Source organism: Salarias fasciatus, unplaced genomic scaffold (genome assembly GCF_902148845.1).
Source record: "Salarias fasciatus unplaced genomic scaffold, fSalaFa1.1, whole genome shotgun sequence".
Taxonomy (NCBI): Eukaryota; Metazoa; Chordata; class Actinopteri; order Blenniiformes; family Blenniidae; genus Salarias; species Salarias fasciatus.
The window spans coordinates 60,265-79,915 of NW_021941245.1; the positions used below are offsets into that span (position 1 = coordinate 60,265).

A 19,651-nucleotide genomic window follows, 5' to 3' on the forward strand; every position below is an offset into this window, starting at 1 on the left:
CCTGGGTCAGGGAGTCCAGGTAGGCCGGAGCCGTTCTTGTAAGCGTTTTGTAAGCCAGGAGGAGAGATTTGAATTTGATCCTGGCTGCAACTGGAAGCCAGTGAAGGGAGATGAACAGAGGAGTGACATGAGCTCTTTTGGGCTGGTTGAAGACCAGACCTGCTGCATTCTGGATCATCTGTAGAGGTTTGACTGTACATGCAGGGAGACCCGCCAGAAGAGAGACATCACGAGAGCCTGAACCAGAAGCTGGGTGGCCTGTTGGGTCAGGAAGGGTCTGATCTTCCTGATGTTGTAGAGGGCATAACGACAAGACCGAGAAACTGAGGCCACGTGATCCTTAAAGTTCAGCTGGTCATCAATCATGACCTCTAGGTTTCTGGTTGAGTTTGTGGGCACAAGTAGGCTGGAGTGAAGTTGGACACTGATCTGAGGCTGGACAGATGGACAAGCTGGACAGACCATGAGTTCAGTCTTGGACAGATTTAGCTGAAGGTGGCGTTCCTTCATCCAGGTGGAGATATCAGCCAAACATGCTGATATCTGAGCTGAGACTGTGGTGTCGTCAGGTGGAAAAGAGAGGAAGAGCTGAGTGTCGTCAGCATACAGTGGTAGGAGAAGCCATGGGAGCGAATCACTGCACCAGGTGAGGTGGTGTACAGAGAGAAGAGTAAGGGGCCAAGCACAGACCCCTGAGGGACCCCTGTTGATAGGCCATGTGACCTGGACACCTCCCCTCGCCATGACACTCTGAAGGATCTGCCTGTGAGGTGGACCTGGACCACAACAGGATGGAACCTGAGAGGCCGAGGTCAGAGAGTGAGGAGGAGGATTTGATGGTTCACGGTGTCAAAGGCAGCAGACAAGTCCAGTAGCAGGAGGACAGAGGACTGACCAGCAGCAGGAGGACAGAGGACTGTCCAGCAGCAGGAGGACCGAGGACTGACCAGTAGCAGGAGGACAGAGGACTGACCAGCAGCAGGAGGACAGAGGACTGTCCAGCAGCAGGAGGACCGAGGACTGATCAGCAGCAGGAGGACAGAGGACTGACCAGCAGCAGGAGGACAGAGGACTGTCCAGCAGCAGGAGGACCGAGGACTGACCAGCAGCAGGAGGACAGAGGACTGATCAGCAGCAGGAGGACAGAGGACTGACCAGCAGCAGGAGGACCGAGGACTGACCAGCAGCAGGAGGACAGAGGACTGATCAGCAGCAGGAGGACAGAGGACTGACCAGCAGCAGGAGGACAGAGGACTGTCCAGCAGCAGGAGGACCGAGGACTGACCAGCAGCAGGAGGACAGAGGACTGATCAGCAGCAGGAGGACAGAGGACTGACCAGCAGCAGGAGGACAGAGGACTGATCAGCAGCAGGAGGACAGAGGACTGACCAGCAGCAGGAGGACAGAGGACTGATCAGCAGCAGGAGGACAGAGGACTGACCAGCAGCAGGAGGACAGAGGACTGTCCAGCAGCAGGAGGACCGAGGACTGACCAGCAGCAGGAGGACAGAGGACTGATCAGCAGCAGGAGGACAGAGGACTGACCAGCAGCAGGAGGACAGAGGACTGATCAGCAGCAGGAGGACAGAGGACTGACCAGCAGCAGGAGGACAGAGGACTGATCAGCAGCAGGAGGACAGAGGACTGACCAGCAGCAGGAGGACAGAGGACTGACCAGCAGCAGGAGGACAGAGGACTGACCAGCAGCAGGAGGACAGAGGACGGACCAGCAGCTCTTGCCAGCTGCAGAGACTCTGGGACTGACAGGAGAGCAGTCTGGGTGGAGTGGTCTCATCTGAAGCCTGACTGAAAAGGGTCCAGCAGGTTCTGGTTCCGCAGGTGTTCAGAGACTTGGTTAAATACTGAGCCTCCAGTGTTTTCGACAGGATTGGTAGAAGTGAGACTGGCCTGTAGTCTTCAGCCTGGGCTGGGTTGAGATGAGGCTTTCTGAGCAGTGGGGGACGCGGGCTTGTTTAAAAGTAACAGGAAAAATGCCGGTTTCCAGAGAGGAAGTGACAATGTGTGACTGCAGGTCTGATTATGGACCAGATGGTCTGCAGAATGCTGGTGGTTACTGGATCCAGAGGACATGTTGTCGGTTTTGAGCTCAGAAGAAGTCTGGAGACCTCATCCTCACTCAGAGGAGCAAACGAGCAGAGAGAAGGAGCAGTGGTGGGTCTGAGCTGACTGGGCCGGTCCGGCTCAGAGAACTGGTTCTGACTGCAGCCTCCTTTTCAGTGAAAAAGGATCCAAACATGTCAGGATCAGCTCAGTGGACGGCTGAGCAGCTGGAGGAGGAAGCAGGGAGTTGAACGCCAAAAACATTTTTCTGGAATCAGAAGCTGCACAGATCTTGAAGCTGCCGGATGCCAGCTTTAAATAAAGGCAGCAGCAGGAGGAGACTCAGTCTCGTCCTGCTGCTGACAGTAAAATCTGTTCGGACAGTAAAAGGCTACAGTCAGACAGTACTGCACACCCAGCTGCCCAACAGGACAAGGGGACAAAAAGAAACGAAAAACTACAGATCCCGTCCATAAACCGAGTGGACAATACAGAGCACACAGAGACAGGGGGACAGACAGGGGGACAGACAGGAGGACAGACAGGGGGACAGACAGGAAGACAGACAGGGGGACAGACAGGGGGACAGACAGGAGGACAGACAGGAGGACAGACAGGAGGACAGACAGGGGGACAGACAGGGGACAGACAGGAGGACAGACAAGGGGACAGACAGGAGGACAGACAGGAGGACAGACAGGGGGACAGACAGGGGGACAGACAGGAGGACAGACAGGAAGACAGACAGGGGGACAGACAGGGGGACAGACAGGAGGACAGACAGGAGGACAGACAGGGGGACAGACAGGAAGACAGACAGGAGGACAGACAGGGGGACAGACAGGGGGACAGACAGGAGGACAGACAGGAGGACAGACATGGGGACAGACAGGGGGACAGACAGGAAGACAGACAGGGGGACAGACAGGAGGACAGACAGGAGGACAGACATGGGGACAGACAGGGGGACAGACAGGAGGACAGACAGGAGGACAGACATGGGGACAGACAGGAGGACAGACAGGAGGACAGACATGGGGACAGACAGGGGGACAGACAGGAAGACAGACAGGAAGACAGACAGGAGGACAGACAGGAGGACAGACAGGAGGACAGACATGGGGACAGACAGGAGGAGGACAGACAGAGGACAGACAGGAAGAGGACAGACAGGAGGACAGACAGGAGGACAGACAGGAGGACAGACAGGAGGACAGACAGGAGGACAGACATGGGGACAGACAGGAGGAGGACAGACAGAGGACAGACAGGAAGAGGACAGACAGGAGGAGGACAGGAGGAGAACAGACAGGAGGACAGACAGGAGGAGGACAGGAGGAGGACAGACAGGAGGACAGACAGGAGGAGGACAGGAGGAGGACAGACAGGAGGACAGACAGGAGGAGGACAGGAGGAGGACAGACAGGAGGACAGACAGGAGGAGGACAGACAGGAGGTCACTCACATCACAGCCTCTGATGGCGTCCATGGCCAGCAGGTCGTTGCCGTGGCGAAGCTGGAACCTGACCATGCTGGCAGCAGCGTGCAGAGCCCCAAGCTCCGCCTCCTGAGCCCCAAGCTCCGCCTCCTGAGCCCCAAGCTCCGCCTCCTGAGCCCCGCCCACCTCCTGGATGAGGTCAGACAGCAGCAGGGCGTATTTACTCATCCTCTGGACGGGCTTCAGCAGGTAGGACGACAGGTCCAGCTTGTCCCCGAGCTCCAGCTGCTTCCTCTGCAGGGGTCAGAGGTCAGAGGTCACACACACAACACCGACGAGCGACGGGCTCAGGAGGCGGGGCTTACCCTGAAGAAGGAGGGGCCGTGACTGGCGAGCAGCGCGTCTGACTTTGGCTTGTTCTGACTGTAGAGAGCGTAAAGACCGAACTGCTCCTGCTACACACACACACACACACCCACACACACACACACACACACACCCACACACACACCGTATGAGCGGAGGACATGTGGGCGGCGCTCTGCGGCGCTCTGCGGCGATCGTGGTCCTACGTGTCTCAGGAAGCAGAGCGGGACTCTCATCGGCTGCGTCCAGCAGGACTCCAGGTCCTGCAGGAAGACCTGCTGGTGGAAGTCCAGAATCTTGTCCAGGTTCCCGAAGACCAGTGAGCGCGCCCCCTGGAGGTCATGGGGAAGGTCGCGGCGCTCCAGCTCCGGGACATAGTGACGGAGGACGTAGGACAGGGACACGACGTACTGCCGCTCCGTGGACACCAGCTCCTCCACAATGTGGTGCAGCTTACTGCGGAGACACAGAAGACAGCACGAGACGGACCAGAGACACAGGGGACACAACAAGGGACAGACATGAGACATGAGACAGACAAGGGACAGACATGAAACATGAGACAGACATGAGACATGAGACACATGGTGAGTGGAGGACACACCAGTGCAGGCGTCTGCCAGGCCAGGCGCTCAGTCCGTCCACTGAGTGGATGAGAGTGGCTTGTCCAAGGACACTTGGGCATATGGACAGAGGAAGATTGAGAATCAAACCGACAACCTTCCCATAGCAAGGCGACTGCTCAACCCTCAACCAAGTGTCCTACAAGATGTCCTCTGGTCCTCCTCTTCGGCGTGATGATGATGAAGGTGAGGAATGACTCATTATTGATAAAGAGGACAGCTGGTTCCATGTCTGGAGAACAGACTGTCCTCTAATGGACTCTGTCCCCCAACAGACTCTGTCCCCCAACAGACTCTGTCCTCCAACAGACTCTGTCCTCCAATAGACTCTGTCCTCCAATAGACTCTGTCCTCCAATAGACTCTGTCCCCCAACAGACTCTGTCCTCCAACAGACTCTGTCCTCCAATAGACTCTGTCCTCCAACAGACTCTGTCCTCCAATAGACTCTGTCCTCCAACAGACTCTGTCCCCCAACAGACTCTGTCCCCCAACAGACTCTGTTCTATAATAGACTCTGTCCTCCTGTAGGGGACGTACTTCCTCTTTCTCCAGTTATCAGCAAAATAGTTTCCGTCTACTTCCTGTTCTGTTCATTACGGTGGAAACATGAATCCACATCAACACCGGAAAACATCAACACCTGAACACCCGAACACATCAACACCCGAACACATTAACACCTGAACACATCAACACCCGAACACATCAACACCCGAACACATTAACACCTGAAGACATCAACACCTGAACAAATCAACACCTGAACAAATCAACACCTGAACACGTCAACACCTGAACACATCAACACCTGAACAAATCAACACCTGAACAAATCAACACCTGAATTCATCAACACCTGAACAAATCAACACCTGAACACATCAACACCTGAACACATCAACACCTGAACAAATCAACACCTGAATTCATCAACACCTGAACACGTCAACACCCGAACACATTAACACCTGAACACATCAACACCTGAACAAATCAACACCTGAACAAATCAACACCTGAATTCATCAACACCTGAACAAATCAACACCTGAACACATCAACACCTGAACAAATCAACACCTGAACAAATCAACACCTGAACACATCAACACCTGAACACATCAACACCTGAACAAATCAACACCTGAACAAATCAACACCTGAATTCATCAACACCTGAACACGTCAACACCCGAACACATTAACACCTGAACACATCAACACCTGAACAAATCAACACCTGAATTCATCAACACCTGAACAAATCAACACCTGAACACATCAACACCTGAACAAATCAACACCTGAACAAATCAACACCTGAATTCATCAACACCTGAACAAATCAACACCTGAACACATCAACACCTGAACAAATCAACACCTGAACAAATCAACACCTGAACACATCAACACCTGAACAAATCAACACCTGAACAAATCAACATCTGAACAAATCAACATCTGAACAAATCAACACCTGAACACATCAACACCTGAACACCTGAATGCATCTTTCCAAAATCCCTAAATAAGTAATCTATTACATTAATTACATGAACTAATCTGTACATGTTAGTGGAAGAATGTCTCCCTCTAATGAACCCTGTCTGCTCAGGGTGTTTCATCAGACGGTTCTCTTCCTGTTCTCCTGGACGGAGCTTTGATCTGAACAGGACCAGGAACAGGCGGACTGGATGGAGGTGACGGAGATGAGGCTGTCCTGGTTTTAACAATAGAATGACTTTGGCTCGGTTCATATGTGAGGGTGCTGGACTGGAGGTCCGGGGGTGGGGGGTCTCCACCTGTTCAACTTTTTCCAGAGAGACATGCAGACGGACAGACGGACAGGCTGTGATAGCCACCCACCTCCCCTGCAGAGCCGGTCCTGTGGGGAGGCTGCCGGTCCTGGTGGGCAGACTGGGTGTTCGGGGGACCCGGGTCCAGTCCGCCGCCGCGGCGCCGCTCACCTCCAGGCCGCGGATGAAAACGCCGGTGTTTCCTCGCCGTGGTGGCTCGGGCGGTGGCGGGCCGTCCAGGCTCTGTGTCTTTCTGAGGAGCCGCCGCCTCCCCGTGGACGAGGAGGACCAGGAGGACCAGGAGGACCAGGAGTCCAGGCGGGGGGGGCGGGGCGACTCCTCAGTGGAGGAGCTACGCAGGAGGTGCTGGAGGAGCGGAGTCCGCCAGGGGGGGGAGGTGGGGGGTTCTCTTGGGGGCGGGGAGGGGCAGGGTGAGAATTCAGATGTTCTCAAGGAGGAGGCGGAGCTCCTCCTGCTGCTGGCGTCGGACCGGCGCCGCAGGACGGCGTCCCGCGTCCGGACCGCCGCCGCCATCCGGCACTGCAGCATATCCTGGGTCTGCTGACATTTGGACCAGATGAAGGTCCACTGAGACACGCCCCCCTCGCCCTGCAGCTCCCTGGCCGCCGTCCTCATGTCCTGGAAGATGGCGTCCGGCGGCGGCGGCTGCTCACGGCCAAACTTCTCCAGGTAGCCAATCACAGCCCAGCACCCTTCTGGATGACAGCACTCGTCAAGGGGGACCCCGGCCAGATGAGCCAGACCCTTCAGGGCCCAACAGTAGGCCTGCAGAGAGGGAGACAGGGAGACAGTGACTGTGAGGGAGACAGAGAGACAGGGACACAGAGACAGACAGGGACAGAGAGAGAAGGACATAGAGAGAGAGAGACAGAGAGACCTTTGACCTTTAAGGTTGAAACCTTTTTTGAAATGAAGGTTTCATGTAGTCATAAGATACCAATAGATATAAATAAAAAACCACGCCCGCTTTGGGGATGGAAGGTCATGGATCAAACCCAGATCAGGACGAGGGAGGACCAGGCGGGCCCTCAGGCCAGGACCTTCACAGACCCACAGAGTCGTACTGGGTCCAGCGCCGCCCGGGTCAACCAAGTTCACGTCAGGTTCTGTGGAACCGGGGAACCGAGGAGACATTGGTTACTGGACAACAAGATGAGTGTGGACAAAATTAGAAAGCCTGGCGCTGCTGTAAGAGCAGACCCGGTGAAGGGGGACACGGACAGACCCTGGGCCGAATGGTGGGTCAGAAACCCCACAGCTGACCGGAATGAGTCCAGGAAGTCTGCTGGCTGGTGAAGTTGGTCCAGGAAGTCAACACGTCAGGAAGTGAGCGTCCTGACAGAATGGGCCCGAGGCATGAAGCTCAGCTCAGGGTTGGCAGATCAAAGCCTCATATGTGTTATGAATGTATATCAGACCGAAAACAGGAGGAGCTACAGAAACACCTGTCGCGCTGAGCTGGTAGGTATATCTGTGACTGAGTGTTGGAGGTGAGGCATCTGTGACGAGCGTTCAGTCCGAAAAGTCTCCTGGAGAATGGCAGCCCAGGCCAGGCGGTCCTCATGGGTCCTGCTCGGAGAAATCCTGTCCAGTCTGGCTGCACTGACCTCTCCTCAGCGGCTTCACCCTTTGTGGTGTTATCTAAAAAATGAAAAGTGCTGCAGAACTGTGGTTTGGTTTGATTTCTGTTGCGCGGTCACGAATGGTGAAGTTGGTCACGGATGGTGAAGTTGGTCATGGCTGGTGAAGTTGGTCGTGGATGGTGAAGTTGGTCATGGATGGTGAAGTTGGTCGTGGATGATGAAGTTGGTCGTGGATGATGAAGTTGGTCATGGATGGTGAAGTTGGTCATGGATGGTGAAGTTGGTCGTGGATGGTGAAGTTGGTCACGGATGGTGAAGTTGGTCGTGGATGGTGAAGTTGGTCACGGATGGTGAAGTTGGTCACGGATGGTGAAGTTGGTCATGGATGGTGAAGTTGGTCATGGATGGTGAAGTTGGTCGTGGATGGTGAAGTTGGTCGTGGATGGTGAAGTTGGTCGTGGATGGTGAAGTTGGTCACGGATGGTGAAGTTGGTCATGGATGGTGAAGTTGGTCACGGATGGTGAAGTTGGTCATGGATGGTGAAGTTGGTCACGGATGGTGAAGTTGGTCATGGATGGTGAAGTTGTCGCGGCAGCATGGTCAGTGTAAATGACCCGACCCGACCCGGAGCTGTGGACACCACTGTGAAGAGGAGGCGCAGAGAGGAGGTGCGGCAGTGTGGGAGGAGCAGAGCAGTGTGGGCGGACCAGAGCAGTGTGGGCGGAGCAGAGCAGTGTGGGAGGAGCAGAGCAGTGTGGGCGGAGCAGAGCAGTGTGGGAGGAGCAGAGCAGTGTGGGAGGAGCAGAGCAGTGTGGGCGGAGCAGAGCAGTGTGGGAGGAGCAGAGCAGTGTGGGCGGAGCAGAGCAGTGTGGGAGGAGCAGAGCAGTGTGGGCGGAGTACAGCAGTGTAGGCGGAGCAGAGCAGTGTGGGAGGAGCAGAGCAGTGTGGGAGGAGCAGAGCAGTGTGGGCGGAGCAGAGCAGTGTGGGAGGAGCAGAGCAGTGTGGGAGGAGCAGAGCAGTGTGGGAGGAGCAGAGCAGTGTGGGAGGAGCAGAGCAGTGTGGGAGGAGCAGAGCACCTGTTCAAAGAAGGCGTGGAGCTGCTCTGCCTTCTCCGCCCGCCTCCTGCTGCTCTGGAGCCTCTGAGCGAAGGCCTGCAGCTCGGACCGGAACTGCTCCACCCGGAGCCGAAACGCCTGAAGACCACCTGATAGGGCGTCATCCTGCACAGCTGACAGAAGCTCCGCCCCCCGAGCACAGACCGCCTGCAGAGAGTAAACGGGATTAGGAGGGCGGGGCTTATTTTCTGGACTTCTCACAAAACAACACTTCAGGTAAATGTGAGTAAAACTGAGTGAAGAGAATCAAAGAAGGATGCAGGGAATTTAAAAAGGACGTTTATTTCCATGTACTTCTGCCAACTGAGCCAAAATCAGTCCGACATGGACGCTGCTGGTGTGTGTGTGTGTGTGTGTGTGTGTGTGTGTGTGAATGTATGTCAGGGAGACTCTTACAGAGGCAGTCGTGTAGAATCCGTTGAATTGTTGTTTCTTTCTGACCAGAAGTTCCAAAGAATCTTCTGGTTCTTCAAGTTTCTTCAGCTGATTTTTACCAACCTGGTTAATCCATCCCAACACCTGGAACACACACACACACACACGCACGGTCTCGTATTTCTATCCTCGTGGGGACCGTCCATTGACTCCCATTCATGTCTAGCCCCTAACCCTGACCCTTACCCTAACCCTAACCCACACCACAACACAGCCTAACCCTAAAGAAATGTTTTTGCACTTTTACTTTTTTCAGTAACAACAACATGGTCAAGAAAACACTGTTTCTCCTACTTAGGACCGGAAAAAGGTCCCCACAAGGCACGTCGTTCCACGTTTTGCTATCCTTGTGGGGACATTTGGCCCCAACAAGGATAGAAATACGAGAACACACACACACACACACACACACACACACACACACACACACACACACACACACACACACACACACACACAGCAACTGTTTAATGAGTAGCACAAACACACACACACACACACACACACACACACACACACACACACACAGCAACTGTTTAATTAATGAGTAGCACAAACACACACACACACACACACACACAGCAACTGTTTAATTAATGAGTAGCACAAACACACACACACACACACACACACACACACACACACAGCAACTGTTTAATGAGTAGCACAAACACACGCGCACACACACACACACACACACACACACACACACACACACACACAAACACACACACACACACACACACACACACACACACACACACACACACACACACACACACACACACACACACACACACAGCAACTGTTTAATGAGTAGCACAAAAACACACACACACACACACACACACACACGTTTGTATTTCTATCCTTGTGGGGACCTTCCATTGACTCCCATTCATGTCTAACTCCTGACCCTGACCCTGACCCTAACCCACACCATAACAATGCGTAGCCATAAAGAAATGTTTTTGACCTTTTACTTTTTTCCGTAACAACAACATGGTCAAGAAAACACTGTTTCCCTCATGGGGACCCAAAAAATGTCCCCACAAGGCACATCGTACACACACACACACACACACACACACACACACACACACACACACACACACACACACACACACACACACACACACACACACACACACACACACACACACACACACTAACTGTTCTATTTCATTCCTACTGACCGCCAGAGGCGGTGCTGAAAGTTCTGGAATGTTCCCTTCGCGCATGTGTAGTTTGAGTATGTATACCAACAACGTTACTTGTGACCCCTGGGTGACCCAGGAATTACTACAAATTCCAGTCAGCGAACCAGGTTCGTTTCCATTTTTAATTCTCGCGTTCTGTTCGAGGCTTGGAGAATCGGGACCTTCCTATTTTGGTGATTTCTGGCTTGGTTGCTGGGAGCCTTGTGACTATTCAAGTCGGAGCTGCGAAACGCCCTCCAAAGGCTGTAACCAAGGCTAAACCGATTCCATCCCCTTCGCGACGCTTGGCTGTCATGGTGACTGTCTCCATGGTGAGATCTTTTTGCCCTCTGGACTGCGGTAAGGTTGCGGATATTTTTCGGGAGCACACGAGGACACTGGGACACCGACGTTCCCCTTGGTTGGTACGGCCGGCAGGGAGCGCGTCTCCTAAGTACGGGCGCGGCGTTGTGCTTCCTCCGCCCGGCTAGGTAGCCGGGCTGACGGTACGTGGCTGGTGGGGTCGGCTGCGTCAGAATCCCCGGTTGTTGGCTCCTGTGCGGCGCTGGGCCTGGGGGAGTGTTGCGGTAGCTGGCTGTGCTGAGCGCTACCTTTGTTGTACTTTGTTAGCGGTGCTCCGTTGTTAGCGGTGCTACGTCATTAGCGGTGCTGCGGCGTTAGCGGTGCTGCGGCGTTAGCGGTGCTGCGGCGTTAGCGGTGCTCCGTTGTTGGCAGTGAGACATAATTAGCGGTACTACACTGTGGGCGGTATCTCCACCATTGGTGTTCTCCACTGTGGTGCGGTATTCTGCTTTGTGGCTGTGTCTCTGTTGGTTACACAGTGTCAATCAATCAATCAATCAAATTTTATTTGTACAGCACTTTACAACAATCCAGGCTGATCAAAGTGCTGAACATGAGTAAAAAACATGAGTAAATAAACAAATATATATAAAATATGTCAGTTCCTTACATACAGTAAAACCTCAACAGTCAAAGGCTGACCTAAACAAATGAGTCTTCAGCCTGGCCTTGAACAGGGGCAGGTCCATGATGGAGCGTAGCTCCAGAGAGTTCCAGAGTTTGGGCCTGGCCACTGTGTCTCACAGTGTCTCCGCTGTGGCGTGGTGTCTCTGCTACCGTGATTCTACGCTGTTTGTGTTGTGCCGGTTGTGCGGTGCTTACGCTGTTTGCGCTACACCGGCTGCGGCGATACTACGCTACGGCAGTATCCCACCGTAGCAGTACTCTGTTTTGCGTGCCCCGGCCATGGTGGCGCTTACGCTACTCTTAGTGCCCCTGTTGTGGCTACACCTCTGCTGTGGCGGTGCTTGTGTCCTGTCCCCACTGGTTGTAGTGTCTCCGCTGAGACGGAGTTACGCTAATTGCGTGCCTCCGCTCTTTGCGTAGCGGGCTAGTGTATTAGCGGGCGTGCTGTGTGGCCGATGGTCGGCCTGCCACTCTGTTTTCTGTCCACACTTGTTGCTCGGCGTGTGGCACCGCTCCCACGCGAGCCGCGGGGTGATCTTCTCCCCCCTGCACCCGCCTGGTTTGCCGTGCAGACAGCGTACGCCCTTCTCCCTCGGCTTACCGCACCACCGTCCCGGGCGCCTGATACTTTGACGGGTGCCACTGTGGAGCAGTGGGGAGCAGACCCCAGTTGACTGTTTTGTTCTTGTGGAGCTGCCCGGTTGCTAGCTGTCCTCTGTGTTTGCCATGCAGGCAGCGTCTGCCCCCTTCCCTCAGCTTACTGTGCTAGTGTTTCCTACTCTGGGCGCCTGTACCTCCAGCAGGCACGGCTGTGGTTGCTGTGTACGCGGCGTGCGCCCCCTTCCCTCAGCGTCCCTGCTGTCTATATCCTGACCAGCTGCATGTGCATGGCGTAACGGTCAGGCAAGAGGAGGGAGAGCCGCCTGGTGGCCGCTCTCTCTGTCGATCGTGGTACTGCTTGTTGTCCGGTGGTTGTCTGGTTGTGCGGAGATGGACGGCTCTCACCAGTGTGTTTCCTGTGGAGCCTCCCTGCAGGCAGATGATGGCCACGACTTCTGCTCCAGCTGTCTTGGTCCTGTTCACCTCCGGGACATGCTGTCGGATAATCCATGTATGGACTGCAGTTATTTGCCCTATGCTCAGCGGGCCGCCTGGCTGACACAGGTCTCACCCGCTGCTGAAGGTGTCCTGGGGCCCTCCTGTTCAGGGCAGCTGCCTGCCGCTCAGTCGAGGCGTCCTAAGCGCCGCAGGGGATCCGCCGCTGGGGCTCAGCCGCCGAAGAAGCAGGTGAGGTCCGAGCTGCACCTCGCCGCGGAGGTGGCGCGACTGCACAGGGAGCTGAAGGAGATGCGGACGCTCCTGCGTGAGCGCCCGGCCGGCTCTCCGGTGGAGGGTGCCAGGACACCATCCACGCAGATGGCGTCACCCCACGATGAGGACGTAATGTCCCTGGCGGCGTTTGCTTCACATTTTTTGGAGGAGGTCCTTGAGCTCGGGTCTGTGGTGTCTGAGCAGGAGTCCCTCTGGTCGTCGCAGGGCTCGGGGGACCAATGCAGGCTGTTATGCGGGCGGCGCTGGCCCAGCTGCAGCTGGAGGTTCCGCAGCCAGCCCAGCCTTCCCCTGTTAGCGCCTTCTTCCAGGGCAGGCGGCCCCCGTCCGTGTTCACGGTCCCTCTCTCGGAGGATTGCCTGAGGGAGTTACACTCCTGCTGGAGGGATGGCGCTGTCCCCTCCAGGATGTCGGCGGACGGCCGGACGCTGGCAGTCATGCACGGTGCGGCTGAGGCTGGCCTGGATCGGATGCCTGATGTGGAGCCGGCCATAGCGACTCTCATAGTGAGTCCATCCAGCCAGCAATGAGGTGCCCCCGTCTGCAGTGTCATATCACGATGACCTCCTCACGAGGGCTTATAATGTCTCGGTGCAGGTTGGCCATATAGGCAATTCACTGGCTCACCTTATGCTGGCTCTCTCTGCCTCCCTGCAGGGCGGCCAGGTGGATGCTTCGGTGGTTGGGTTCTCCAACGCGGCGCTGCAGGCCTTTACCCTCATCTCCAGGTAGCTGGAGCAGATGGTGTCCCTGCTGGTTCAGGCGTGGCGCCAGGTGTGGTTGGTGCAGTCCCCCTTGTCGGAGGCATCTCGCAGGGTGCTCTGGGGGTTAGCGGTGGAGCCCGGGCAGCTCTTTGGTTCGGCCGCAGTGGAGGTACTGGAAAGGTTGGCTCAGGCTCGGCCCGGCAGCAGTTGGTGGGTGACGCCCCCCAGAGGGCTTCCAGGGGTTCCACGAGGTGGTCACGCTTTCACCTGACTCCCAGTCCCCACCTGGTGGGGAACTTTGCCTTTGAGCAGGCACCACAAGGGTCGAAGGGGGCCTTTCGTCCCCCCCCCCCCACCCGGGGCGCCACCGACCGCTCTGCCGGCCGTGCTGCAAGCCGCTCCGCCGGCCGCCCCCCTGGCACCCCTAGGGGCCGGGGCGCCAGAGATTGATGCTCGGGGGCCGGGCGTCGGATCTTTTTCCGATCAGCAGTTACGGCTCTGGGCGGCTACGGCTCCAGACCCCTGGGTGGTTTCCACCTTGACCCAGGGCTACAAGCTGCAGTTCTGACGCTGGCCCACCAACCCCTACCGTGACTGTCATCAGGGACCCAGTGAAGTCTCTGGCTTTGGACCAGGAGTTGGTCACCCTCCTGGCCAAGGGGGCGATAGAGGCGGTAGACCCCCTGCTGGACCCTGGGGGGTTCTACTCAGTCTACTTCCTCATGCCCAAGAAAACCGGGGGTTTTTGCCCTATTTTGGATTTGAGGAACCTCAACCGCTGCTTGAGGGTGCTGCCATTCTGGACGCTGATGCTGAGGGAGGTGTTGCAGACCGTCTCACCAGGGGACTGGTTCACGTTGGTCGATCTGAGGGACGCTTACTTCCACATCCTCAGCACCTCAGCACAGGCAGTTCCTTCGGTTCGCCTACAGGGGCCACCATTGGCAGTTTCGAGTGCTCCCTTTCGGGCTCTCCCTCTCGCCGCGGGTTTTTACCCGAGTGGTGAAGGTGGCCCTGTTCCCCTTTCAGGCACGAGGTATGACGTTGCTCCCGTACATAGATGATTGGCTGATCTGTGCACCGTCACGTGCACAGGCCGCCAGGGACACCTCCGATCTTCTGGCTCATGTGGGGTGGTTGAGCCTCAGGGTCAACCGTCCAAAGTCCTGTCTGGTTCCGGCTCAGCGGATCACCTTCCTAGGGGTGACCTTGGATGCCGTGGCCATGAGGGCCTGGCCTTCCTCTCCAGGGTGGACGACGTCCTCAGCCTCCTCGGGTTGTTCCGGTGGAGTGCCACCGTCTCCTACGGCACCTTCCTGCGGCTTTTGGGGAAGCTGACTTCTCTGACGGCGGTGGTCCCTTTGGGGCTGCTGTCATTGCGCCCTCTACAGAGGTGGCTGAACAGCTTCCACTTGGACACACGGGTGGCATCGCCACCAGCGGCTCAGGGTGTTGCGACGGTGCCTTTTGGCCCTGGTTCTGTGGAGGGACAGGGCTTGACTGTTGCGGGGTGTACCCTTGGGCGCAGCCCCGGGCCGCCACGAGACCGTCGCTACGGATGCCAGTCTCGGGGGGTGTGGCGCTGTATGGTGACACAGGACTGTGCGGGGACACTGGTCGGTCCAGGACCGCACAAGATCACATCAACGTGCTGGAGCTGGGAGCGGTGCACCTGGCCCTCAGACCGTGTTTTACATCAACCACCGGGGCGGGACCAGGTCGGCCCGCCTGTTGCAGGTTGCCCAGCGATTGCTTCTAAGAGCGACTCCTCGGCTGGCCAGCCTGCGGGCGACGTACCTACCGAGGGCTCTCATTCAGCTGGTGGACTCCCTCTCCCGCCGGGGCCCCCCGGCCGGGGAGTGGCACCTCCACCCGCAGGTGTTGCACGAGATCTGGGAGCGTTTCGGCAGGGCCAAGGTCGACCTCTTTGCCTCCGAGAAATCCTCTCACTGCCCGCTCTGGTTCTCCCTGGCAGAGCCCGACAGCCCTTTGGGCCTGGACGCACTGGCGCATTCTTGGCCGCGGGTCCTGCTCTACGCTTTCCCTCCGATCCCCCTGCTCTGATTCAAGATTCAAGATTTGAGAGTTTATTGTCACATACACAGTAAAAAACACACAGGCTTAATGCCATGCAGTGACATTCTTTGATTGCATGCTTCCCGGCAGCATAAAAGAGAAGTAACAATAACTTAAGATATATAAAAGGAAGAGCCAAAAGAAAGAAAAAAAAAGTGCAAGGATTTTTATTTTTATTTTTTTTAATTTTTTTTTTTTTTGCAAGGATTACAAGTACAATCGAGTACAATCTGCATGAAATCCAAACAAAAAGGTTGTATGCAGTTGTATACAAAACAAAATCTGTACACAACACAATGCAAAACCAAAATAATAAAAACAAACTTTCAGGTTTAGCAGCATAATGTATTATGTGTTATAAAGATTTAACACTTGTTCAGGAGACGAATAGCGTGTAGAAAAAAACTGTTTGCAAATCAGGTGGTTCGAGATCTCATACTCCTGAAGCGCCTTCCTGAGGGAAGGAGCTCAAAAAGTGAGTGCTGTGGGTGTGTATTGTCCTTTATGATGTTGTGGGCCCTCCTGATGACCCTACCATTGTGAATGTCCTGCAGGGACGGGAAGATCACTCCAGAGATTTGCTGCGCACTTTTTATCACACACTGGAGTGACTTCCTGTCCTGCAGGGTACAATGTCCGTACCAAACAGTGATGGCACTGGTGAGCACACTCTCAACTGCTCCTCTATAGAAGTTGCTGAGGATCTTAGGAGACATTCCAAATTTCCTCAGCCTCCTAAGGAAGTACAGTCGCTTGTGAGTCCGTTTAGTTATTTGTGTTATGTTGTGTGTCCAGGTCAAGTCATTACTGATGTGAGTCCCCAAGAATTTAAATGTATCCACCCTCTCCACCTCAGCCTCCCCGATGGTAACGGGAGAGTGTGAACCCTCCTCCTCCTCGGATCAGTAATCATCTCCCTGGTTTTGTTTATGTTCAAGGAAAGGTTGTTTTTCTGACTCCACGCCACCAGACTGTTCACCTCTGCCCTATAGTCGTTCTCCAATCTCCCGGTAATCAGTCCCATGACCGTGGTGTCATCTGCAAACTTAAAGGGCAACTCCGGTTTTTTTGACACCTGGACCTTATTTCTAGGTGAGTCATGCTCATAAACTCACTCAGACAAACATGGTGCAGCTCGGAGTCCAGAAGTTATTTAGATCCCACCGATTTAGCGGGGCCACAGCAAGGGAGCTTTAGCGCGGGACATCATCTCTGCAAAATCGCTCATTTCGGCTATATTTCTTCATCCATCGCCAGTGTTATCATAAAGTCAGCTCGTCTACTGTCTTCAGGTGGGTCAGCTGACAGTTTTCGCTAACTTAGCCACAATTAGCTCGGATGGGAACGTTGCAGCTCCTCTCCCCAGCAGAGAAGCACTTTGAGTCAGCCTGGCTGTCACGGCTTACTTCTGGACTTCTGGAGGACTCCGAGCTGCACCATGTCTGTCTGAGTGAGTTTATGAGCATGACTCACCTAGAAATAAGATCCAGGTGTCAAAAAAACCGGAGTTGCTCTTTAACGGCGTGTTTCCACCGGACGCGTTTAAAGCGACTGCATTCGCGCCACAAATGACACCGCGCCGCGCTAGACGCACGAGTTTTATTGCTGGTGTGTGAATTCATTTGCGGGACGCGTCACGCTGGTACAAATATGCAACACAGAACATCCTGCAGAAACATCACAGCTCCTCATCACGTCTCCTGCAGCAGCAGTGGACAGGACTCTTCTGTTTGTCCCACAGTCCTGTGTGCACCCGGCTGTCTATCTGGTGTGTGTGTGTGTGTGTGTGTGTGTGTGTGTGTGTGTGTGTGTGTGTGTGTGTGTGTGTGTGTGTGTGTGTGTGTGCACGCGCATACTGAAGATTGAGCTTGAGATGCTCCGCCCACCGCCATGGCTGCTCTGTATCTGGCATGGGGAAGTCAGCTCCAGCTGTAGCGAGGCGCCGGCATCACTTCTGGCTGCCTGCTGCCCTCCGGAGGCGGTCTGAGCTCGGTGAGTTCCACCGTCTTCTGCAGGAGCTGCGCCCGGACGGCCGGTTCCAGCGCTGCTTCAGGCTGACGCTGTGTTTCCACCAGAAGCGGTGAAAAATGAGATTGCGCACGCCGCTCGCCGCAAGGCGCTCGCCTTGGCATCACGCCAACTCTTCTGCGTGGTCAGAGCCCTGCTGCCCTACGTCAGCACGTTTGTAAAGACCTCCACGCTGACAGGCTGTCCTGGCGCCAATTCGCTTGAAAAGTTCAATTATTTCAACTCGAGCGACAAGCGTAGAGCGATGAAGCGGCGAGTGGCGAGTGGCAGTGCAAGTCAACGGGCATGCGGATTTTTCGCTGGAAACACTCGGCGCCGGCCGCTCGCCGCTTCATCGCTCACCGTCCGCCGCCTGACGCTCGAGACTGAGCGACAATCGCATCACTACATTGACTTTGTATGTAATCTCATCACCAGAAAAATTCGCGTCGCATCCGGTGGAAACACACCGTAACAACGCTGGTGTTTTTCTGAGTGACCCCACAGTCATAGGTGAAAAGGGAGTAGAGCACTGGACTCAGCACACCACCCTGGGGGCATCCCATACTGACCAGAATGATGCTGGATGTCCGGCCCCCGACCCTGACAGACTGCGGCCTGTCAGAGAGGAAGTCCAACACCCAGTCGCACAGAGATGGCGTCAGTCCAAGGGCGAGAAGTTTCTCACACAGCCTCAGAGGGGGGAGTGTTAAATGCTGAGCTGTAGTCAACAAACAGCATCCTGACATACGTGTCCTTACCCTCCAGGTGTGTGAGAACTGTGTGGAGCGCAGCACCGACCGCATCGTCACTACATCTATTTGGTTGGTCCACATACTGGGATGGGTCCAGGGTGGGCAGTACTACTGTTTTGATTAGTGTTAATTTTGTCAGCAATTTTCAATTTTTGTTTCAGTCTTAGTCTTTTTCAAGCTTCTTCTTTTTATTTTTAGTCTCATTTTAGTCACATCCATCTGGTTTTTGTTAAGTCCACTTTTAGTCAAATAAAAGTGCAAACATTTTAGTCCTTTTTTAGTCATTATAAATTATAACTAATTTAGTCTTTTAGTCGACTAAATGTGTGAGCATTTTAGTCTTAGTCAGTTTATATTCCAACTATTTTAGTCTAGTTTTATTCAGTGAAGTTTGTACTTTATAAACTTTAGCTCCAGTCTTTCCGCTTCCTCAGCACACACACATCAAATGAAAACAAATGTATATTTTTGTCTCTTAATTTTTTCTATAAAAGACCGAGTTTGTCTTTTCACTTTGAGTCAACACAATCACAACAATTTTTCCCTTGTTTTCATGACAGGAAAAAGCTTTGAAAAACGTGTCACTCAAAGTTCAACATTTTACCACAGGCTGGTGTACCACACACACACAGGCTGGTGTACCACACACACACACAGGCTGGTGTACCACACACACACAGGCTGGTGTACCACACACACACAGGCTGGTGTACCACACACACACACAGGCTGGTGTACCACACACACACAGGCTGGTGTACCACACACACACACAGGCTGGTGTACCACACACACACACAGGCTGGTGTACCACACACACACAGGCTGGTGTACCACACACACACACAGGCTGGTGTACCACACACACACAGGCTGGTGTACCACACACACACAGGCTGGTGTACCACACACACACAGGCTGGTGTACCACACACACAGGCTGGTGTACCACACACACACACAGGCTGGTGTACCACACACACACAGGCTGGTGTACCACACACACACACAGGCTGGTGTACCACACACACACACAGGCTGGTGTACCACACACACACAGGCTGGTGTACCACACACACACAGGCTGGTGTACCACACACACACAGGCTGGTGTACCACACACACACAGGCTGGTGTACCACTCACA

At 54.7% G+C, this 19,651-nt stretch overlaps 1 protein-coding gene across 7 annotated transcripts in view; it reads right to left on the minus strand.

Moving 5' to 3' along the window:
- The window catches only part of LOC115384476 (rho guanine nucleotide exchange factor 40-like), a 106,341-nt gene that overhangs the window by 14,558 nt on the left and 72,132 nt on the right, over nucleotides 1-19,651 (minus strand). For 5 of the 7 annotated variants that reach the window (XM_030086751.1, XM_030086752.1, XM_030086749.1 and 2 more), the window contains exons 11-17: nucleotides 9,406-9,528; nucleotides 8,971-9,156; nucleotides 6,360-7,075; nucleotides 4,470-4,541; nucleotides 4,072-4,321; nucleotides 3,865-3,954; nucleotides 3,527-3,793 (exon numbers count right to left, since the gene is read on the minus strand). In XM_030086751.1, the coding sequence (XP_029942611.1) occupies nucleotides 3,527-3,793; nucleotides 3,865-3,954; nucleotides 4,072-4,321; nucleotides 4,470-4,541; nucleotides 6,360-7,075; nucleotides 8,971-9,156; nucleotides 9,406-9,528 (1,704 nt within the window). The remainder of the gene's footprint in view (nucleotides 1-3,526; nucleotides 3,794-3,864; nucleotides 3,955-4,071; nucleotides 4,322-4,469; nucleotides 4,542-6,359; nucleotides 7,076-8,970; nucleotides 9,157-9,405; nucleotides 9,529-19,651) is intronic. The other 2 variants (XM_030086750.1, XM_030086753.1) reach the window with 2 other exon arrangements.